The sequence below is a fragment of the Gasterosteus aculeatus genome, chromosome 11 (genome assembly GCF_964276395.1).
Source record: "Gasterosteus aculeatus chromosome 11, fGasAcu3.hap1.1, whole genome shotgun sequence".
Classification (NCBI taxonomy): domain Eukaryota; kingdom Metazoa; phylum Chordata; class Actinopteri; order Perciformes; family Gasterosteidae; genus Gasterosteus; species Gasterosteus aculeatus.
Window position 1 is genome coordinate 5,906,934 of NC_135699.1, and position 20,904 is coordinate 5,927,837.

General features: G+C 43.9%; 1 protein-coding gene across 3 annotated transcripts in view; it reads right to left on the reverse strand.

Moving 5' to 3' along the window:
* Positions 1-20,904, reverse strand: part of mei1 (meiotic double-stranded break formation protein 1) — a 39,452-nt gene that overhangs the window by 16,675 nt on the left and 1,873 nt on the right. For 2 of the 3 annotated variants that reach the window (XM_078084621.1, XM_078084620.1), the window contains exons 4-19: positions 20,284-20,357; positions 19,707-19,812; positions 16,253-16,462; positions 14,898-15,064; positions 13,881-13,989; positions 13,402-13,521; positions 11,101-11,200; positions 7,175-7,309; positions 6,781-6,895; positions 6,029-6,120; positions 5,703-5,850; positions 5,253-5,364; positions 4,498-4,558; positions 4,060-4,157; positions 1,453-1,633; positions 306-456 (exon numbers count right to left, since the gene is read on the reverse strand). In XM_078084621.1, the coding sequence (XP_077940747.1) occupies positions 306-456; positions 1,453-1,633; positions 4,060-4,157; positions 4,498-4,558; positions 5,253-5,364; positions 5,703-5,850; positions 6,029-6,120; positions 6,781-6,895; positions 7,175-7,309; positions 11,101-11,200; positions 13,402-13,521; positions 13,881-13,989; positions 14,898-15,064; positions 16,253-16,462; positions 19,707-19,812; positions 20,284-20,357 (1,979 nt within the window). The remainder of the gene's footprint in view (positions 1-305; positions 457-1,452; positions 1,634-4,059; positions 4,158-4,497; positions 4,559-5,252; positions 5,365-5,702; positions 5,851-6,028; positions 6,121-6,780; positions 6,896-7,174; positions 7,310-11,100; positions 11,201-13,401; positions 13,522-13,880; positions 13,990-14,897; positions 15,065-16,252; positions 16,463-19,706; positions 19,813-20,283; positions 20,358-20,904) is intronic. The other variant, XM_078084622.1, reaches the window with a different exon arrangement.

Consider the following 20,904-nt stretch of genomic DNA (forward strand, 5'->3'; position numbering starts at 1 on the left):
ACGTTCACGTAGCAGTGCTCGTGTGAAACCTCTCTTGCCCGAGATGCTTTGAGGATTTCCCTTCATGTTGTTAGGCTGACTCACTGGAGAGAGAATATTAAGTAGAAAATGTAAAACTAGGGCAGAGTACTTTTCGCCTAAGATTTAAATATTCTATTGTAGAAGAGTACTGAAGTGGTACTAGCCAGACACGGACTGGTACCCAAAAGCCTGAAACACAGTTTAAACGTTTCTCTAGCTGTACCTCGATTCTGCCCATCTGCTGGGCTCCTTTCGTAAGCAACGGTTTAAGTGCTCTTAGTTACCGCGTCGAGGGTGGGGCTCTTATCCTGCGTCACTGCCAGCAGGTAGAGGGCAGAGCGGAGCACGCAGCGAGGCAGGGCACTGCCGGCCTGCGCCTCCACCGAATGCAGCAGCCACATCACGCTGGAGAACGCCGTCTGCTCCGGGAGAAGTCTGGATCACAAACACGTGCACAGCAGGGAAAACATTCACTTTGACTGTAAATAGTAGATGTGGCCAAACACTTACATTGGAATGTATACCAACACACACACACACACACACACACACACACACACACACACACACACACACACACACACACACACACACACACGAACATCAAACACACCCCAGCAGGCGAGGTGAGGGTGACGTAATCAAGTGGATAAACACACTAACTGTGTGTGCAAAGCAGACTCAGACTGCAGGGCTGCATCGATGTCCCCGAACTCGATATCTCTCGCTCTCACACAGGAATGCACACACGCAGCGTCCGGATGTATACCGACGCATTCACAGATCCTCTCCCTGAGTACACACTCAGTCCTCCCACGCTATGTAGATCTCTGGCCACAGCTCCCAATAATCAAGATGGGACCACACAGTGGAAGGAGGGCGGATTTCACCCTCTTTCCCCCGGGAGGTTGAGGGGGAGGGAAGACTGGGGGGGCACAACCAAAGATCCAAAAGAGGAGACATTGAACTTTATCAAAGCGGGCGAAGGATTAGTGAGGTCATAAAATATGTTCTTAAGAACATGCAGAAGCCTCCCGATGAGAGCCGAGTAATAATCTGATATGAAGTCGGCATCGTTGGGGAAAATGATTTAACTCACACAGGATATTTTCTGCTTACGTGGTGGTTTATGAAGGAAGTTATGACCCCTGGACTTCCATAGATGTTTTGTATATACTCTTTATACCCTGAACTATAATCTGCCTAGAAAGAAGTGCTTACAATTTGGAGAACCTGGATCATTTATTGATTCAATCCATTTCAAATTGATTCACTTTCTAATGAGTAGAATGTGCAAAAACATGAATGGATGAATTATTATTCCCCAGAGTGAGCGTGTCTAAAACGTGCTTGCAGGAGATGGAAATGTTCCCATTTGTCTTGAGTGTGTGTTCCAGCGGCGGTGCTGACCGCGTGCACTCGGTGCATTACCTGTCTCCCTGCTGCAGCGCGAGCTGCAGCATTATCACCAGGCAGTACTGGGTGGCTCTCAGCCCTTTGTAGTCACACAGCTGGAGGCCCGGCGCCTCACGCAGCAGAGACGGCCAGTCTGACAGACGACAGCACAGAGCGGGAAGGTTGTACAGCAGAAGATTCTCCACCTCCTCCACATCTGGCGGGTGAGCAGAGGACATCAAACAGTAACAGAAAGGATGAGGTTGTTGGTCCATGTTTGAAACGAGAACAGGAGAAAGTTATAGCGAGAGAGGAAATAGGAATAAGAGCTGGATGAGGGAAAGATGTAGATATATTAACCACCCATTTTGTGCTGACGACAAAAACAAGCAAAGCTGTTTCTCAATCAATGAATACGAGTGCAGTTATTTGGATATCACACTTTTATTTTTATTTTTTTAAGCTTGTGATTTGCATATAAAATAATACATTTCATATATGCTTTATAATTGAGAATGCAAAATATGACTGGGATTCCATGAACAAGTATTTTGAAACCCTTTTAAAAATATTCATCTAGTTTTCTGTATATTAAACAAGCTTTCAATGTCCTGAACGCTCAAACTGTGTTTTCTTCAGCATCTTTGAAAAGCCAAAAATATGTAATATGGCAAAGCTAAAGAATGTTAACAAAATATACGACTGAAAATAATATAGACTGGGAGGTAAAAGAAAATGGTACATATAAATCAATGATAGTGTAGATAAAAGGGGGGCGGGTGTAAAGCCCAGCAGGGAATTCGAGTGGGACTATCCGCACCGAGCCATTGCCTCCATCTCCAGGTGGTCTTTAGGGAGCTGGTGAGACAGAGGGGTGAGGCAAGGAGGGATCGGGAGAATAAAATGAGATCCAGCTCATGAGGAGGAGAAGGAGAACAACACAGAGTGAGACAAACAAGCGGAAAAGATGCAGTTTGAAACACGGCACAGAAGAGAAACAGAATGGAGCAAAATGCAGCCTCTTAAAAGGTCTGTAGATTAAAAAAAATGTAATTTCAACCTTTCATTGAGGAGGGAAGAACTACATCATATGCAGGATATGAGGCAATTGCAAGAGAGCAGAGAAAGAAATGACCAAAAGGGAGGTGTCAAACAGGGACAGGGGTCACTGATGTATGACCACACAGACGCAATAAAGCCACAGCGAGGTCTGTGGGGAGAAAGACCACCAATCAGCCAAAGAAGAAAATGGGTTTCAAAGAAATAGACAAAGCGAAGGAGGAATGAATACAAACAGGATCCGAAGAGGAAGGGGGCCAAGGCCGCAGACACGGAGCGCTGTGGTCCGATGGGGCCACAACTAATAGCATTGTTTAGAAAGCACAGAAAATATGAGGAAAAAGGGGCGCCAGACACCAATGAAGGAGACGGAATAGAGAAGAATAGGCCGACGTCTCAAAGGGAGCTCAGCTACGGTACAATAGTCACCCGTGCAAAAGTAGAAATGATACACCCTACAAATAACAATTAACATAATTCATTAATTGGCAACATGTCATTCAAACAACAAATGAAAACTCGAACGAAAGAGTAACAGCCAAAACACGCACACCTTCACAAGCAGCTTTTACATCTCATTACCTCAAAGAAAAATTTCACTCAGGTCTCAATGTCACATGATGTCTCCAGGGAACAACGTCCTAGATTTCCTTTTAGCTGCCACGGAGAAAGTGATTGGAAGGGAGACACCACCTGAATGTAGCATTTGTTTTGCCTCACTTACCTCAAGTTACCTTTCCTTGACATGATTTACTTGCAATCATGAGCAGTGCCCCTTTAATTGGAGGTGTTTGGCATTTAGAAAACCATTCATCCGCCGTCTCGCACAGCGACTAAGAAGCGCCGCTCGTTGTTTAATTAAAGGCCACTTTACGCGTTCAACATGTTCACAGGCGACACCTCCGAGTCCCTTCTTTAATTTACTCATCTCCAGTGTCTCTGACAACGCGTTCAACCATCAGTGTGCAAGCGTTGATTCAATGATTCATTCGTGACTTAACTCAAGAGAACAGGCATCTTTATTAGGGAGGAGGATGTTGTTTAATGAGTTTGATGTTTGAAGTCAACACAAAGAGAAAAACATAAGAGAAACTGAACTTAGACTGCAATGTAGCTTCATCTATTTTTTTAGAGCAATTTCAGTTTGTAAGTTTACCAATGCCTGTGAATCTAGAAGATTTAAAAAATAATGTTCTCCAGCAACTCGGTTTATTAAATAACTGCTGTATCGGCAGCCAGATTTGGTTGGTTAAACATCCTATTTTGAATAGAGCAGCATGGAGGTATAGCTAGATGAGACCTTCTGAGAAACAGAAGTTTAAAGTCAGGTGGGAACTTTGTCCAACGCACAAATCTGCTGTGCGAGCTCACACTGTTACACAAAAATACATTGCAACTGGCCCGCTGAGTGGCAGAAAATAAAGAACCTTGTTAAGATTTCCCTTGTCTGACAGGAGTCCACTGGGAGCGTCACTTTCCAATAGACAGTCAAAATGAAGACAAAAACGATTCTAAAGTGAAATGAATGAAAATGGCACTTCATGCAGCTGTGTGTGTGTGTGTGTGTGTGTGTGTGTATTATACCATGCTGACAGGAATCAGAATCAGGGTCTGACTGATAAAGCAGACACTTGATGAGTTTCTGAAGAAAACCACAGCAGGACATATTCAGGTACGGGTGCCTGAAAGAATTGTAAAGAGGGAAAATTCATATCAGGGAAAAAACGAGGGGACCTGGAGCTTATGACACATATGCTTACATACGCAATGCAGCCACACACACACACACACACACACGTCTCTGAAGCTACTGATCTGTCGCCCTGAGACCGACACATTGCTGAGCAGCGGCAGAGTGACTCAGAGATGATGGATGCCTCAGTGGAATTATCTGTCTCGTAGTTCAGGGAATGATAATAAGAACCCAACTTTATGAGCCGCCGTGGTTCCACACACAGCTCTGCATTTGAATCGGTGAGCGGGTGTGCGAGTGTGTCCTTGGGTCATGGTGGCAGACTTCACCTGTTCCCTGCGCAGAGGAGACTTTTGTGTTCCAGAGGCAGCCTGAAGAAACCAGAGGACGCTGGAGACAAGGGGAGAAGAGTAGAATAAAGGAATAGACATATAACACGGGAGTCGTAGAGTAGCATGAGACACCTGTTAATTTAGTGTGAGAGATCAGTGGCAGGATTCAGCCTCATTATAATACAACACTGGATCAAGGGAGAGCGCTCATCATTGGCCCCATTGGAGGTAAATATGAGCTTAAGTTTCTGTCTAATGCCCCACACCGGCCCGATACGATGCCCGAGGCGACGCGTCTGCAGTCAATAATTGAATCTCATCGTTTTGACTGCCAGCTTTGGACGGATTGCTTCGTTTCCCCTGCAGTGATATAAAATGCCATCAAGTCAACAGTCGGGCAATTAGTCCCATCGCTGATGAGCGTGGCAACTGTTCGCAGGGCTTTTACATTACTTTTTTAAAATAATGTCACTCTTGGTGCCGTTAGTCTGCCCTGATAACACAGATGTGCGTCTCCCTTTGAGTGCAGCAAGCAGGAGAGAAAACCATTTCTTGGGACTGCAGAGAAAGGTTGTTATTGGTCAAGCGTCAACATGAACAGATCCAAGCTGAATATTTTTTTGAGTTAAAAACATGTTGTCAATTAAATCATTACATCCATCAATTAAAAAAAAAACTTCCCGGACCTAGAACGCTGTGGTTGATTTGGAATTTGAAACATCGTGGGACGCCTACAGTGTTCAGTGACTCACCAAGCTTATTTGCAAAGGCAGGCATGAGAGACGGACACAGGGTGAACTGAGAGGAGAGGACGGAGTAGAAGTACTGCAGTATCTGAGCGTTGGGTGCATGCTCACACATCCTCTACACACAGACACACACACAATCACAGACAAATTACCCAAGCACAAGCTGTGGAAACAAATGTCATGGCTGCTGGTTTCTTACCCTGAACAGAACCAACTTTCTAAAAATACGACATGATAAAACATTTACTTGGCAACAACAGAGGCACAGAATGATGTTCACGCTCAAATGTCCATGAATACACAAACTAATGAAGACGGCGGCTGTGTGGCTGCGCTTAGTAATACAGAGTTATGTAGAAAAAACTTTCATAAAAGTTCATAGTCGCCATCCATTTCTCCGGAAAGGAATGTTGTAAACAGAGAGAGACGTGTGTGTTTGCTATTAGACCTCACAATGACGGTTGGCATCCAGACGGAGTCGCAGCAGCACAGCAGACATTGACAGAGAAACTCCAGTGAGTCCTCAGCATGGCCGTGTTTTGATGGGGCCGTGAACGTGTTCTCCTTCAGAACAGGCTCTGATAAACACTCCTCGGCCAACCTTGGACACACACACTCACACAGATGAACTCGACTCCATAGAATACTTAAGTCAAGTCTTTAACAAATAAGTACATCCTCTTTTCTAATAAACATGAGAAAAGGAAATGGCTCCATGACTCAAGTGTTCCAGTGAAGCCGTTTCCCGCTCTGAACACGTGACTGGACGACATGCTGACCTGCAGGCAGCCTGAAAACAGATCATGGACTGGAGCAGAAAGCCCTCACAAGTGGAAGCCTCGCTGCTGGGGTTGAACCTCTTCAGACTCCTCTGGAGGATACCAGAGAAAGATGGAGGGTGTGAGGGGGGGGGCAAAAGTCACAGGACGACAGAAGAGAGGAGACGTGGACCGTGAGACAAGCAGACCCTTGGTAATAAGTCACGCTGGCATTACAGTTATGCAAATTAGGCGATGGCGGCCTTTAGCGACTTCTAGGACAGACAATAGCGACGTTCCCTGCTGAGTAGTTGTCAACACCGGGTAGGAAAAAAATGCAAGATGCCTGTAAAGAACAAGTCCTGTTGTTGTAAGCTTAACACAGGTTGGACATTTCTTGTCTGTGCAGCAGTCAGACGAGCATTAGAGGGAGCTAATGGAAAACTTGGTAGCGCTAATTAGCGACCTTTGCTTACTAACAGACATTTCATTTTATTCAAAAGCGACCCTGGCTGGCTCCAGTCAGTGCAAGTCATCCGAGCAGAGTGAAGACCAAGAATGTGTGGAATGGTTGTGACGTTTCCCTCGCTGTCGAGTGACATGCTGCTAGATAGCGTTTAGAAGCTGATTTGTCAGCTGTGATGACCAAAAAAAATACTCTCCGCAAAGCAGAGTCGAGGACAGGCGACACAGGCACTTCTCTACACTACAGGTTATTGAACAGTGTGTATCGTATATACTTGCGGATCAGACATGAAGAAGAACTAACTCACAGAGCTTCGATGGGCAGCGGCAGAGTGCAGCGGCAGCGCTGAGAATTTGTTGGTGATTGCCTCGATCAATGCCACTATCTTCCCGTACTGGACAGGTCTGGATTGGTGGTTCAGTCTGGAGGATTCACAGTGACAACAGTTTATACAATGGACATTTAGGTACGTGGGGGGGAGGGGGGAGAGGGGGGTGCAGGGAGAAGGCTGTAGAATAGAGGCACATAATGGGAAGAATGTATGGCTAAGTGTCTTAGCCTCTGAGTGTCCTAGTGAGCCTTTACGTCTCTGATGTGTGTATTTAATATTAACCAACCATTTGAACTCACAAAAAATCCCAACTTTTTCAATCTCAAGACAAAGTGTTGTGTGTCCCTCTGCCAGATGTGTTTGTGTCTACCTGAACAGGGCCGATGCAGCGCTGGCAGCGTGCGTGGTTACCCGCAGGCAGGAGGAGGAGACTCCACCTAACACCGCCTCTGACACCGCCTCAAAGCCCGAGGCACTGGGAAACAGCCGCTCGGACGGGGGCTGCCTGTGCACAAGTACACAAGTGCCATTTTTAAAATGTGCTTGGACATCTATTAGGGCTGCACGACACGCTGGCTCATCATGGTAAATCGCCATGTGTGTCATTCTCCTACCAGTCCAGGCAGGTTTGTTACATAATTAACAGAGTAAACGCTAGGGGTGTAACGATTCATTCACTGAATCGATTAATCGATTTATATTCCTGCGATCCAACTGAATCGATTTGTGCTCCGCAAATCGGCATTCCGGACGACATATATCGATTACAAATCGATTGAAATGGTACATAATCGATTGTATCGATACTTGGAAACTGCACATTGGATTTTAGCACAAAAACTGTATGGATGTGTGTGTTTGTTTTTTAGCACTTTAGACACGTTAAACGTTACTCGATTCAGTCTGCCTGTCTGTGACGTCATCAGTGCGCAGCGGCAGCCGCGTGAAACTCTGAACAACAAAACACAGCGTGGAGGAGACGACTGCGAGCGAGACATTTACAAACTAACTTATCGATCCAGCGTGTGGAAACATTTTGGCTTTTGCAAACACGGAGGTGTTCTAAATAAGTCGGTCGCTGTTTGTAGAATATGTAGAAGCCAAATAAAAAAACACGGAAACACGACGAATCTTTCCGAATCTACTAAGGCGCCGTGGGATTAAACAACGCCGACAGTCAGGACCTCTAGCAGCGTCACCAGCGTCGTCCATGAATCGAAACGGCAACCGTGAATCGTGATTCACGATTTTATTTTATTTACTAGAGCACAATAATTGTTTATACATCTGGCCTTTTTAATTTTGCTGTCAGTGCATTAGACTAATGTCTTTCCTTTACAAAATTGAGGGTAGAATTGTCTCCTTGTATTGATATCTTGGAAAAAGGAAACATTCCAACGTCAACTTTTTCCAATATCATGCAGCCAGAGCATCTCCGATAAATTCCACCGGGATCACTGAAAATAATCAATTATTGAGCAACTACCAAATAAATGAGTCAGCGAAAATGTGACAAAAGTACAGAGGAGGGGAGGGGCCTTTCACAACGTTTTGCTCATATGGGTTTTTGGCGTTTTAGTCCGTTCTTTTGCCTGATCTCTCTGTGCCAATACCAGCAGTGACTGACAGCAGGAAGTCGCCCTCCCTCCGTCTCGCTGCCGTACACGCAGACACTTATCTCCTCTCTGTCAGCGCAGGGACACACAACAAACAAATAGTGCTGACCTATTGGCGTTATAAGCATCACCAGCCTCTCCCCCCTGGTCTGGGGCTGACTCGCTGTTGCCACAACAGCAGTCACAAAGAACATCCTAAATAACACATCAATGCATAACGGTGCACACACACACACACACACAGACTAACACGTTGGTGCTTATCTATGGATGCAAACACACAGCCCCAAACAGAAGCACTCATTCACACATTTGCAATGTATGCAATGGCCATCACCGTGACACACACACGCACAGTCAGCTTTTAAGAGCACAGGTCTGGCAACTTGTTTCACTCTTCCACTCAGCGTAAAGGAGAAATTTCCCTGTTTGAAATCTCTTGTCCTCGGGATCATCGCCATGTAATGTGACGGAGCGAACATTCCATTAAAATGATGTCAACCTTGCAAAAATATGACAGCGTTTTAGTGGCTAGTGATATATTTTCATTTGCGAGCCAGCAGACACTTAATTAAAATATAATTAAACTTCCCAGTGCACCATATTTAACACGTTTTAGAGGAGGTCTGTGTATATACACAGTACCAGTCAGTACCCAGCGTGGACACATTTTCTCATTCAATTTAATGAGAAAGTGTGTTCAAACTTTTAATGGTACTAAAGTCTAAGTACAAACATGCAGTACAACCTCATCAGAATACTTGTGATGTTAATATGCAATAGCTTCAGAACGAATGGCTTCATTATAACTGCAGTTATAAAGACAAAAAAAAAAAAAAAAATCAAATGCCACAAAATGGAAAAAAATGGAAAAAAGGAATGACCTTAATCATAATCCCGATGCAATTATATAATAAAATGTGATCAACTGGCAACACATTTGACAAAGTTAAATAGATCCCAGGGGAAAATTAAAACATTTAACTCACTGCATAATAAACATGTCAAATCAATACATCTTTCTTCAGAGTTCAGTGAATAAACTACAAAATTGCTTCTTCAGCGGAAAAATAATTTCCCACGTAAGATATTTAATGTGAGGTCTGTGGACCATCCTCAGTAACCAGGACAAGGTTTCTGACGTCATTTTTCAATCCTTCTCGGCTGCAGACACAAAAGCTCATTAAGTGTCTGCAAGGAAAACTGCTGCAGCTAACCGGGATGCTTAAATCAAAGCATAATTCATTTCACAGATATACACATAAACACACACACACACACGATGTGAAAAAGTATTTGTCCCTACCTAATTTTTGTTTGCATATTTGTCACACTTCTATTTAATGAATTGAATTATAATACCTGTAGATGTAATGAAGCATTGTGACTGTACACCTGTTAACATTCACCTGAAGGTTCCATATCAGGGCACACTCAAAAAGAACAGGTAGATTTTGTGCGACAGTTAGTTTTCATTTCACGCTTGACAGTTAGCAAACATGTTTCTTGTAAACTTATAGAGATATTTCGGGGGGGAATGACTCTTGAGTGGTTAGCCGAAGAGGATGGTCGCGGTGGTCAAACTTTCAGAAATTAGAAATGAATTGAGAAAATATTGGGCAATGAAAAAAACACTGTCGGTCAAGCGAAGTGGCCCATTAACTGCCTCACCTGCTAGTGCGAAGAGACAGAAGCAACAGAGAAGATGTAAATGAAATTCTGCAGGCTTTTTATGGCACTGTGCACAATGGAAACGGAACTAGCAGTTGCGTCTGCCTACGTTTGGGACTGAACAGATCAATGATCCACCGGTGAGTCAGTGCTAGTGTTTGATGGCGCGTTCACGCCCGCAAACAAGGTCTTTGTTGGCGTTGTGAAAACTCGTAGACGACACAACAGCGTGGATTCATACCAGCCACAGTAATCTGTATCTGGCAAGGAGACCGGGGATGTTTTCAGACGATGCACAAATTACTGTGGATCAAAGGTTTGCGGGCCCTCTGCTGTGCGCCGGGCCTGTGAACAGGACATATTGACGATACAGTACTGCCTCTCGTACCTTATTGCCTAAATATAATATATTCAAGATAACACATTGTGATGTCACGAAAGGCTGGGTCTTGGAAGGGAGATACATTCACCGAAGATGGCTGTAACTGCTATGGCTTCATCTGCCGGTGGAGTTAGGAACCCCACTCCGAGCATCCCCCTCACACCCATCAGGGTATGACGACCTGAAGGCCTTCATATGGGCGGGAGACACACCATTGAGGGGAAGAGAGAGACGAGCTGCAGGTTGGGCCCGATGCAGAAGACCAGACCAATGCAGGAGGATTCCCGAAAAACCGGAGAGACAGAAGACGGTATATTCTTTTGAGGGAGGTGGATTTCCGATTCCCCTCTGAAGACGAGGCATTATTTAAGTTTTACCGACGAAGATTGACCGAAGCTTAAGTTACACATTTTTGACTACTGTTTTTCTGTTTAATCCAAAGGACGTGAATTAAACCTTTTGTTTACATTTTGAACCTGGTGTCGAGCGGCGGTGCCTCTCATGACATCACAACATGTAAACAAAACATTCATACTGTAAAGGAAGAAATACTGTTTCTTAACTGTGTGTGTGTGTGAGATTATATATGTATATATATATATATATATATATAACGTGCTGTCTCACCTTTCCAGTATCTCCGTGAGGAGCAGCAGACCTTGTTTCGGCACTTCCATGTTGGTCAACTGCAGAGCCTCCTTCAGACTGCGCACCAGGGACTCAATACCTAACACACAAACCCATTGTGGCTAAACCGCTGCTGTAATATCTTGTTTAGAATGAGGAACAGCAGCAGGGACTTAACAGCACGATCAATACTTACACCAGACGCTCTGTACTTGTGCGGTTTGTATGGCAAGTGCTTTTCTAACTGTCTTGTTACCTGCAGTGATTAGATTTAAAAACCAGCCTCACCACAGCCTTTACAATTGGACAAAACTAACTTGGTTGCAATCAATTATTCAACCCCTCATTGCACATTAGGTTTATTGGCAAAATATACAATTTCTCAGCTGTTTGCGATAAACAAATTACACAATAATTGTTTAAAGTAGTTTAATGAAACTAATATTACAGGTTTTGTCCAAATTCAACACAAAATGCTACTTTTAATGAATTTACTGCAGTCTCAGAATTATTCAACCCCTTCATGACCAGCATCTTCAGTACTTAGTAGAGGACCATTTTGCTGTCATGACCTGCTGCAAACGTGATGCATAGCCAGACACCAGCTTCTGACAGCGTTCCTGAGGAATCTTAGCTCGTTCCTCACGGGCAATGGCCTCCAGTTCAGTAATATTCTTGGTGTGCGTTTTGCAACCGCCTTCTTCAAATCCCACCAGAGATTTTCGTTGGGGTTAAAGTCAGGCGACTGTGACGGCCACTCTAGAATTCTTCTTCTGAAACCAAGCCTTGGTGGACTTTGAGGTATGCTTGGGATCATTGTCCTGTTGGAAGGTCCAATGACGCCCAAGTTTCAGCTTCATCACAGACGGCATGCCGTTTTTCCTAAGATTTCCTGATATTTGACTGAATCCATCGTGCCCTCCACACGCTGCAGGTTTCCAGTGCCAGAGGCAGCAAAGCAGCACTGAGCATCACTGAGCCACCGCCATGCTTCACTGTAGGCAGGGTGTTCTTTTCAGCATATGCTTCATTCTTCTTCCTCCAGACATAGCGCTGATCCATAGGCCCGAATAGTTCCAGTTTTGTCTCATCGCTCCACAGAACAGAATTCCAAAACTTCAGTGGCTTATATGGTTTTCAGCATATTGGAGCAGACTTTTCTTGTGCTTTTGGGTCAGTAGTGGTGTGCGTCTTGGAGTCCAGACATGGAACCCGTCAGTGTTTAGTATGCGCCTTACTGTGCAAACTGAAACCTCAGTGCCTGCTGCCACCAAGTCTTGCTGCAGGTGTTTTGCAGTCACTCGAGGGTTTTTGACCAGTTGCCTCCTCAGGAATCTGGTGGCAGCCGCTGATAGCTTCCTCTTTCTGCCACGTCCAGGTAGTGTAGCCACTGTTCCTTCAACTTTGAACTTGCGAACTATGCTTCCAACTGTATTTCTAGGGACATTCAGTGCTTTTGCTATCTTTTTGTATCCTTTTCCTTGTTTGTGCAAGGCCATGATCTCTTCTCTGAACGTTTTGGACAATTCGTTTCACTTAGGCATATTCCTAACATGCAATCAAACGTCACTCTGAACAAACCTGGAGCCAGACCAGGTATTTGTGTGTTCTATCTCAAGCACACCTGAACTAATAAGTAACCTTGATTAGTTGCACCAGGTGTGCTTGATACAGGGAGTTGAATCATTTCAAAGGCTGCTCTACCAAGTACTGAAGATGCTTGTCATGAAGGCGTTGAATAATTTTGAGACTGCAGTAAATTCATTAAAAGTAGCATTTTGTGTTGAATTTGGACAAAACCTTTTGTAATATTAGTTTCATTAAACTACTTAAACAATTATTGTGTAATTTGTTTATTGCAAACAGCTGAGAAATTGTATATTTTGCCAATAAACCTAATGTGCAATGGGGGGGTTGAATAATTTTGATTGCAACTGTATATGTTGGTTTTAAACCGAACACAAACTTGCATGTTTGGTTCTGCTTTGTATTCTTGCCCCAACAGGCCGTAGTGACGCAGCACTGCCCAGCGCGCTGTTTTGAGGGGAACTTTTGTCAAATGCCTTGTCTCTATTTATTTGTTCCGTGAGAGCCCACAATGGATTTGTCGAAAAGAGGATCATCTTCAGTAAAAACCTAAATTAAGTGGCAGCTGGTGGGAGGGAGACCGTAAAAAGGTTACCTACAACCTGTTGGCTTTATTGTGAATCGCTACTAGCCGATATCACAACCTTGAACCTTGTATAATGGGCCCCTTTCGTGCAGAGTGTTTGAATCAGCGAGCTGTCCGGGTTCTCTCACCGTAGACCGAGTGGCACTGCGAGAAGAAGAGAGGGTCTTCGGTCAGTAGCAGCAAACAGCTGTAGGCAGACCACAGCATCACCTCACTGTTACTGCTGGCCACACGGTCAAACAGGAACTCTACGAGGGCAGAGACGAGCGGCTGCATGAGACAACGTTGCTTCTGTTCACTACGGCGCTCTTCTGTAGCATCATCACCACCACATGTCCAAAACAGGGTGTATTGCTTTTATGCAAAGTTGGCAAATTCTCTTAAATTATTCTTTATTGATCTTATCTTATCTTGAAATGTTACAAACGCTGCAGTGTGGAAGGGAAAAGTGAAAAAGAAGAGCAGAAAAAAACAAAGAAACAACAGCAAGTTAAATAGTAGAAAAGAAGAAGCGAGTGAGATGAAAGGTAACGAGAGAAGTGTAAATTATTTGTAGAAGACAAAGCAGAGAGGGCCACAGGCTAGTACGTCTGTCTGTGCATATCACCAGGTACGTCGGCCTGGATGAAGGGAGCACTGCACTGGGAATGAACCAGGACCAATGCAATACACCTCGCACTGGTCACCTGCAACGCCTCGTCACCGCTCATCAGCAACTGGACAGAAAAAAAAACATTTCCTGGGCCTTTGTGAGAACTCACTTATCATTGAAAATGGAGCTTCCACGTTGTACTGACGTACATAGTAGTTTACATTACAGCTGATGATGAAAAAAAGAGCCGTATTTTGCAAACTGCCTGAGACTCATCTACGGTACACTGTCGGTACTCGTTTAGCTTGTACATCATTGTTTTTACGGCTGTCAAATATTTGTACCGTGACTTGCACACGGAATGAGGGGCCTCAAAATGAGAAACATGTCATTTAACATCCATCAGACTGACGGGTTTCTAATCCATGAGCTCCTTTAACATTGTCAGTTCAGCATTGGGGGGGCAAATATACCAATATTATAATCCTAAATCATAATAGAACAATAAAACTAGAGCAAGTGACCCCAGAGATAAATATAGATGAATTAGTTAAATATAAACACTTTCCATCAAACCATGAGACAGACCACCAATATATAATACGATGGAAAATCTAAGAAAAGTAAAGTATTTTTATTGGCTAGGGACCCAGCTGAGAAAGTATTTACAAATGTCTAGTCGTTTTTGTGTAGCGCTGTTACTGTCGTTTGTTCCAAGTTCTCATAGTTTCAATAGAGTTTTGTATCAATCAAAACACTTCACAACTTTGGTAGAAAGGATCCAATAAGCAGCAATAGAATCAAGTTGTGTGTGTGTGTTGCTACATGAAGTCATAACTGAGGAAATCTGAGTCCATGTAATCTACGCATTGATTTCCCAGACATGAAGCCCAAATGTTTGTCCAGGGTAAACCCCCCCCCTGAACATCTATTCAAAGGCCCATTAATCCAGGATTAGAACCTCTTGTTATGGTTACGGTCGGTGTCGCTGTGTGGCTTCAGCGGTGGGGAGCAGGATGTTTGGACAGAGACCTTTTTCAGCATGAGAGGCAGAGGGCACTGGTCGGGGGACTGTTGCTCTTGGTTTTGGCCGCTGCCGGTGGGGACGCTCTGGTTCTCATGGCACGGGGTCTGATCCCTTTTGCCGTTCATCAAAACTGACACAGCCTCAGGCAGCTGGACCAGCGACCACAGCAGACCTGACAGATGAAAGGCGCAGTGCAGGAACACATTAATGACTTTGGACAGAAGATTCACTCATGATGACAAGCACAACTACCGCAATAATAAAAGTCAATTTTGGGAAAAAGATACTAGAATATATTTACACTTTGCTCAGACCAGAACTCAAACCCACAATGCAACAATTATATTATTAGTAGCTAAATGTTGCCCAGCTGCTTGGATTTATTTTTCCTTTCCAGTCACTTTGGGACAAAGTACTAGAACAAAAACAGAGCATACATTTCTTTTCATGGAGAATTGTTGAACGCTGTGTAAACAATACAGCATTCAATTTAAAAAAAGCAATAATCCTTTTTACATTCCTCCAAGGTAAACCTATGAAAATGACACAAACAGCAGCAAAATCTTTACTGCAGCCAGCTTTAAAACTGGAATAAACTGGCATCTCTTTTCAAAGGCCACAGTGTTCTCAAAATGAATACAGTGATAGAAACAACTTCAGATTTCATTTTAACTCTGTCCTATTTATCACCCACTACACAAGCTCAAGACTTTATTAACCTAAAAACTGAAAGCAACCCTCTTTTAATCTCTGCATAATCCCTCAGACTCCATCTAGCTGCACCCTTTACTGAGAAAGGTGGTGATGAACATGTTATTTTACGGCCAAAACAGCTTTATTTCATAATTAATTATCCCTACTAACCGGTGGGGATCTATTGTGTTTGTGAGTTCACCTCCGTTCTTACAGATTCCCATCAGTCCCAGTCCTGATTCTATCCCCAGCAAATGAGATAATGTTTCCTACATGACTACAAATTCACAGACCATTCCTCTCACTCTGCCACCACACTAACTGTGCTTTTTCCTCTTATCTCGGCTCGATAATTGTGCTTTTCATGCTTCCCTCGGATAAGCGTGCTGTGCCGTTCTCGACAACTTCAAACCTGTCGAAGAAGCCATTTCAATCTCACGTACATTTTCTGGTGCCTAAGAAAAATGAATCAGGCCAATCTTTTTTTAAACTAATGAAGCTCTCACGTATACTTGTACCAAGTCATTTTGAAAAAATGAAAAAAATAGTTTCTAAAACTCATAAAAGCTTTCAGTTCAATTAGTCATTTTATTCAGATAATATATCCAGTCTTTGCTCAAGACAGCTGAATGAAAAAAAAAGCCAAAGATGTTTCTTTTTTGCTCACCAACACAGTTTCTGGTGAGATTGGGGGAGCTGGCATTGGCCAAAGTCTGCAGCAACAGCATACACACTCGGTCTCTGATGGCGACGGGCAGAGACTGAGCCGCGGAGCCGCCGGCTGTCCTGAACAGTTTGAGCCAAACGTACACGACCGACGCCTTCAGCGCTTCGTCTGGGTAGAGCAGGGCCGAGCACAGGTGCTCCTGCAAGGGCCCTGGTGGACAGACACCACAAAAGAAGAGCATACGTGATCACACGGGGAAACCTCTTTGTACGTAAATCAAATCAAGTGAAGTGTGTTTAATCTCGCTGTGTGCATGAGAAGCCGCGACATGTGACGTTGTCGCTGAAAGGCGAACGTGAGAGAGTTTGAGAGGAGTGACGGGAAGTGTTTGCTGTGTTGGGAGTCCAGAGAGTTAGTTAACACAACACAATACACAAACACAATATTTCCCCTACAAAAGGGTGCTGATACAATGACGGGGAACAATAACATTGTAGCTCGTTACCGGATGCAGAATACGAGGGGATATTAAAACAGCTGTTGTCAGAAAATAGGGTCTTTTTCCTAAAATTGAGGAGCAGACAAAGCTGTTCAGGGGTTTGTTTAAGATGAATACATTGTGAAAGAGGCACAGATTAACAGCACAATGAGAGCGTCGAGGCGACAGCATTGAAATGGAGAAAACACTTTGGAACAAAGTCTGTTTGTGAGTTTCACCTGAACAACCTTATAGAAGACGGCAGACAAAGCTACAGCCAACATGGGGGGAAAGCTTCCGTGGAGATGAAAGGAAAGATTGCTATTGAAGACGGATAACAGTAAGATGGCAGCCTTACGAGAGAAAAATAAGGAGATTATATGAATACATAGGGAAGGAGAGGATGCTCTTCCCTGAGACTCACAGGTTGGCTCGCGGACAAAGAGACAGAATGACTCAGGAGTCTGAAGCCCGTCAAAAGAGAGGAAATAATAAGGAGTGACAGTGCAAACCAGAAGGATAAGAAGAGCTGGTGGAGGCAGAAAGGCGGAGTAAGAGAAAGAGAGAGAGCGAGCCGGAGGGGGAGAGACCACCAGACGGGTGTGGAGAGAGTGGAAGGGACACAATCAAAGGCACATAAACAAAGTGACACAAAATATGTGCATCTCTTTAACATCACTGCTGACAAGCTGAACTAATCAAGACATCTGAGGCCTGAAGGCCTGACCCTAAATAATTAGGTTATCGAGATACAACACAAAGTGAGTAAGAATTCAAACATTACTGCATTGTCTGGTTATCATGAATAAACGGCCAAATAGAACATTATTATTTGGTACGGTAACAAAATATATTAAATTACAAGCCAAAAGCGACACACTATCATCAAGTAAGATGTATTAACTTGCTGGTAGGATCTCTGCCAATCAGGTATCTTATTGGACAAAGTCGTCCTCAAGCGTTTACATGACGGCTGTAACACTTTATTGCTGTGGATCCAATCAAATCATCAGGAGACAATGAAAGAAGGTGAGACGGAGAAATACACACATTGCTTTGGAGAAGAAAGAGAGGAGAAGGTGAACGACGCTGAAGTGCAGCGCTGAAGGAGGGAGATGACATGACTCTGTGTGAGGTAGGACGGGCTCCCAGACGAGTTTGATTAAACCACAATACGCTGATGAGAGCCGGGCATTAAGGAGGTGAGAGAGAGCTGAGGAGGGAGATAAGACCTCCACGGGCAGAGGATGGAAATGTAAGGAACGGTTTAAGGTAGAAGGGCGAGTGGAAAATAAAAGCCTCATTGTTGTCGAACGCGGCATTTTGTGGCGCATACGTGAAGCCCCAGAGGCAGACGCACAAAGAGCTGAAACGTAACAATCAAACATTTGTCATTTGCTTTCTTCAACACAACCAAAAGGTTCCAACTATCTTCGTCTTTCTCTGGTGTTTTTTGCATGTGTTGTTTCAGCCTGCTGGACTGAGCTTTTCTATGGTTTCTGACTTTCAGATTCCCATCCAAATATTCCCCAAACGTATGAAATATTCTTCTCCACGTGTTACCTTCCAATGCCTGCATGGAAAAAGGCAGATTTTGGCAGATCTGCTGAAATGTTGCTTTAATGTGTAGTCTTATCAGAGATATTATGCCTGTAATAACTTCACTGTTGGATCATCTCAACCCGTAAGACACACACTGTCCTTCCTCCTTGTTATCTCCTTAATGCTTCATCTTCCCTCCCCACTCACTCATGTGTCACGCCTCGGTTGGGACACGAGCAACGCCGAAATGAGGGAGGGAGGCCGGGGGTAGGGGGGGGGGGCGTGAGAGAAACACAGGGGTTAACCAGTTAGATACAGTTGCCGCACTGGGAGTCAGAGAGAGAGAGAGAGAGAGCATGAGTGTGCGCTCTGGGCCTGTGTTGTCTCTGCCGTGCCGTTGTCATTAGTCCAAACAGCCCCACTGAGACTTGTTGAGTGACGCAAAACCATCAATAGTGGCGGCTTGCGTCTCGCATCCGCATGACAACACCGCACCACCACCGCGGGCTGTTCAGGGGAGCTTGTAAAACTCATTAAATGACATGTAGGCGGACACACATGTTGCATAGTAAAATCACTATGCTGCCTGCTCATTTGACACAAAGCTCACAGTCACTCTCGCCTGTAAAAACAGGCATTCAGGCATGACGCAAAGCTACAACAACACACACACACACACACACGCATGCACGCACATACACGCTTGAGGGTGATTAACAATGCTCATTAAACCGAGCGGCACGATGCTTTAAGTAGACAGACATGATACAAATGATATAAATATATATACATGTATATATACACACATGGGGAATTACATTGTATTTGTAACGTTTTCAGCTGGAACGGTTATTTCAATGCAGCTGGAGCGTAATAGCAAAAAGGTCACAGCGGCCGGAGAGATTGAGTTGGGAAAGTACCGGGGGAAGGATATGACATTTTTTTTCAAGGACCATTTCATAAGGGGACACGGTACGACTATTTCCGTGGGTTAGAGCGTAATTGAAAAGGTCAAAATAGGCTGTCGTGACCAAAATGTGGATATCCCTGTGCAGAGAGAAGGGATGCTGAAAATTTAATTATCTTTTCAGAGCCTTCGATTCCATTCAAGTTGAATATATTTCTAGATCACAACTTTCAAGGTGAATTGCCCCGGTGTGTCGTATTATTACTGAATCCAATTATTTTTAAAAGGCACAGAAAAGCCATCTGAGATCCGGCCGGATGCAAACTCATTTGCAGTTTTAAAAACGGACCCAAAGCAATTTTCAATGGATTAACTGGCCACAAATGATTATGCGATGTCGGTCTATCAGTAACTAAATAAGTAAATCCACCACCCTCAACAAAACAATGTTATGTTTCAAAACAGTGGCTTTTTTTTTGCATCTCCACTGACTGGAAGTGCCAGTCCAAGCCTTTTAAAACGCTCACCGTACTGAGTCACCAGGCTGTTGGCCGTGTTGGGAACTGCTTCCACCAGGTTTCCCAAGAAGTTGAAGGTGGGCAGGAAATCCTTCACGCCGAGCCGATCGTTCAGCTGGACAGGAAACGCACAAAGTGAAGATCCACAACAATGGAAAGGAACATTGTACGGTCACACATACACAATGTAAACCGTACCAGCATTTTATTAAGTTATTTTTTAGCAGCAGTGGTGGCACGAACAAATTCAATAAAAATATCCATCTACGAGTTTCAACCACAGCACCATGTTTGAAAAACTTCAGTGTCTTCAAACTTTCTGATTAGAATCTATTCCAGTGACCAGGGAGACCTGCGTGCACCTCTGCCTGCTGTCACCACCAGTACACACAACTTTAATATCATCCAGGCTGATGAGGGTTCTTCTAACACTGCCCCCCCCCAGGGGTGACATCGCAGCAGCAGTCCGTCTGCTGGAGGACTCGCTGCTGAGTGTCACTAAATGTTTGAGGATGTTAATTGATTGATGTCCTGCGTAGAGGAGCAGGTGTCTTGCGTTGTACGTCTGTAAATGTGTGTGTCCCACCTGGTTGGTTATCTCGTCCAAAACGAAGCGGTACGACACCTCGCTCTGCAGCTCCAGGAGCAGCTGGACCAGCACTGACACGCACAAACGCACACAAACGCACTCGTTTACAAAAGACGTCTGCAAAAACACACACATATTACACTTTGGTAATGAATCTTCTTCATAATATTTACAGATGTCAATGTAAAATAAGTGAGTGTAACGTCAATTCAGGTTATTTTCCTTCACAACTGGAACTTGTCGATGTGCGTTGTCAATTTCAAGAGGCCAAAAGCTAAACATGTTGAGTTGTGTTTTGATCACAATTATAGAAATGTACTTAGTTGTTAAAACCCCATAAAAACGAAATCAAAATTGCGTAATTTTAGCGATAACCACTTTTCATATACTGAACTTTTCATACTGTAACTTCATGCAGTGCAGATCTTTTGGGAATATATCATGTTTGTGTTATTTTTAATTTATAATAATACAGAATGAACACTGACATCAATTATGTTCATGAAATCATAGATGAAGAGCTTGGTCGTGGAACAATAAATTGATCATGGCAAAAGGTGTAGAGGTCACATTCACATGCTTCCTAAAATTCAGGTGTCTGCTGCATTTGTTTCTGTC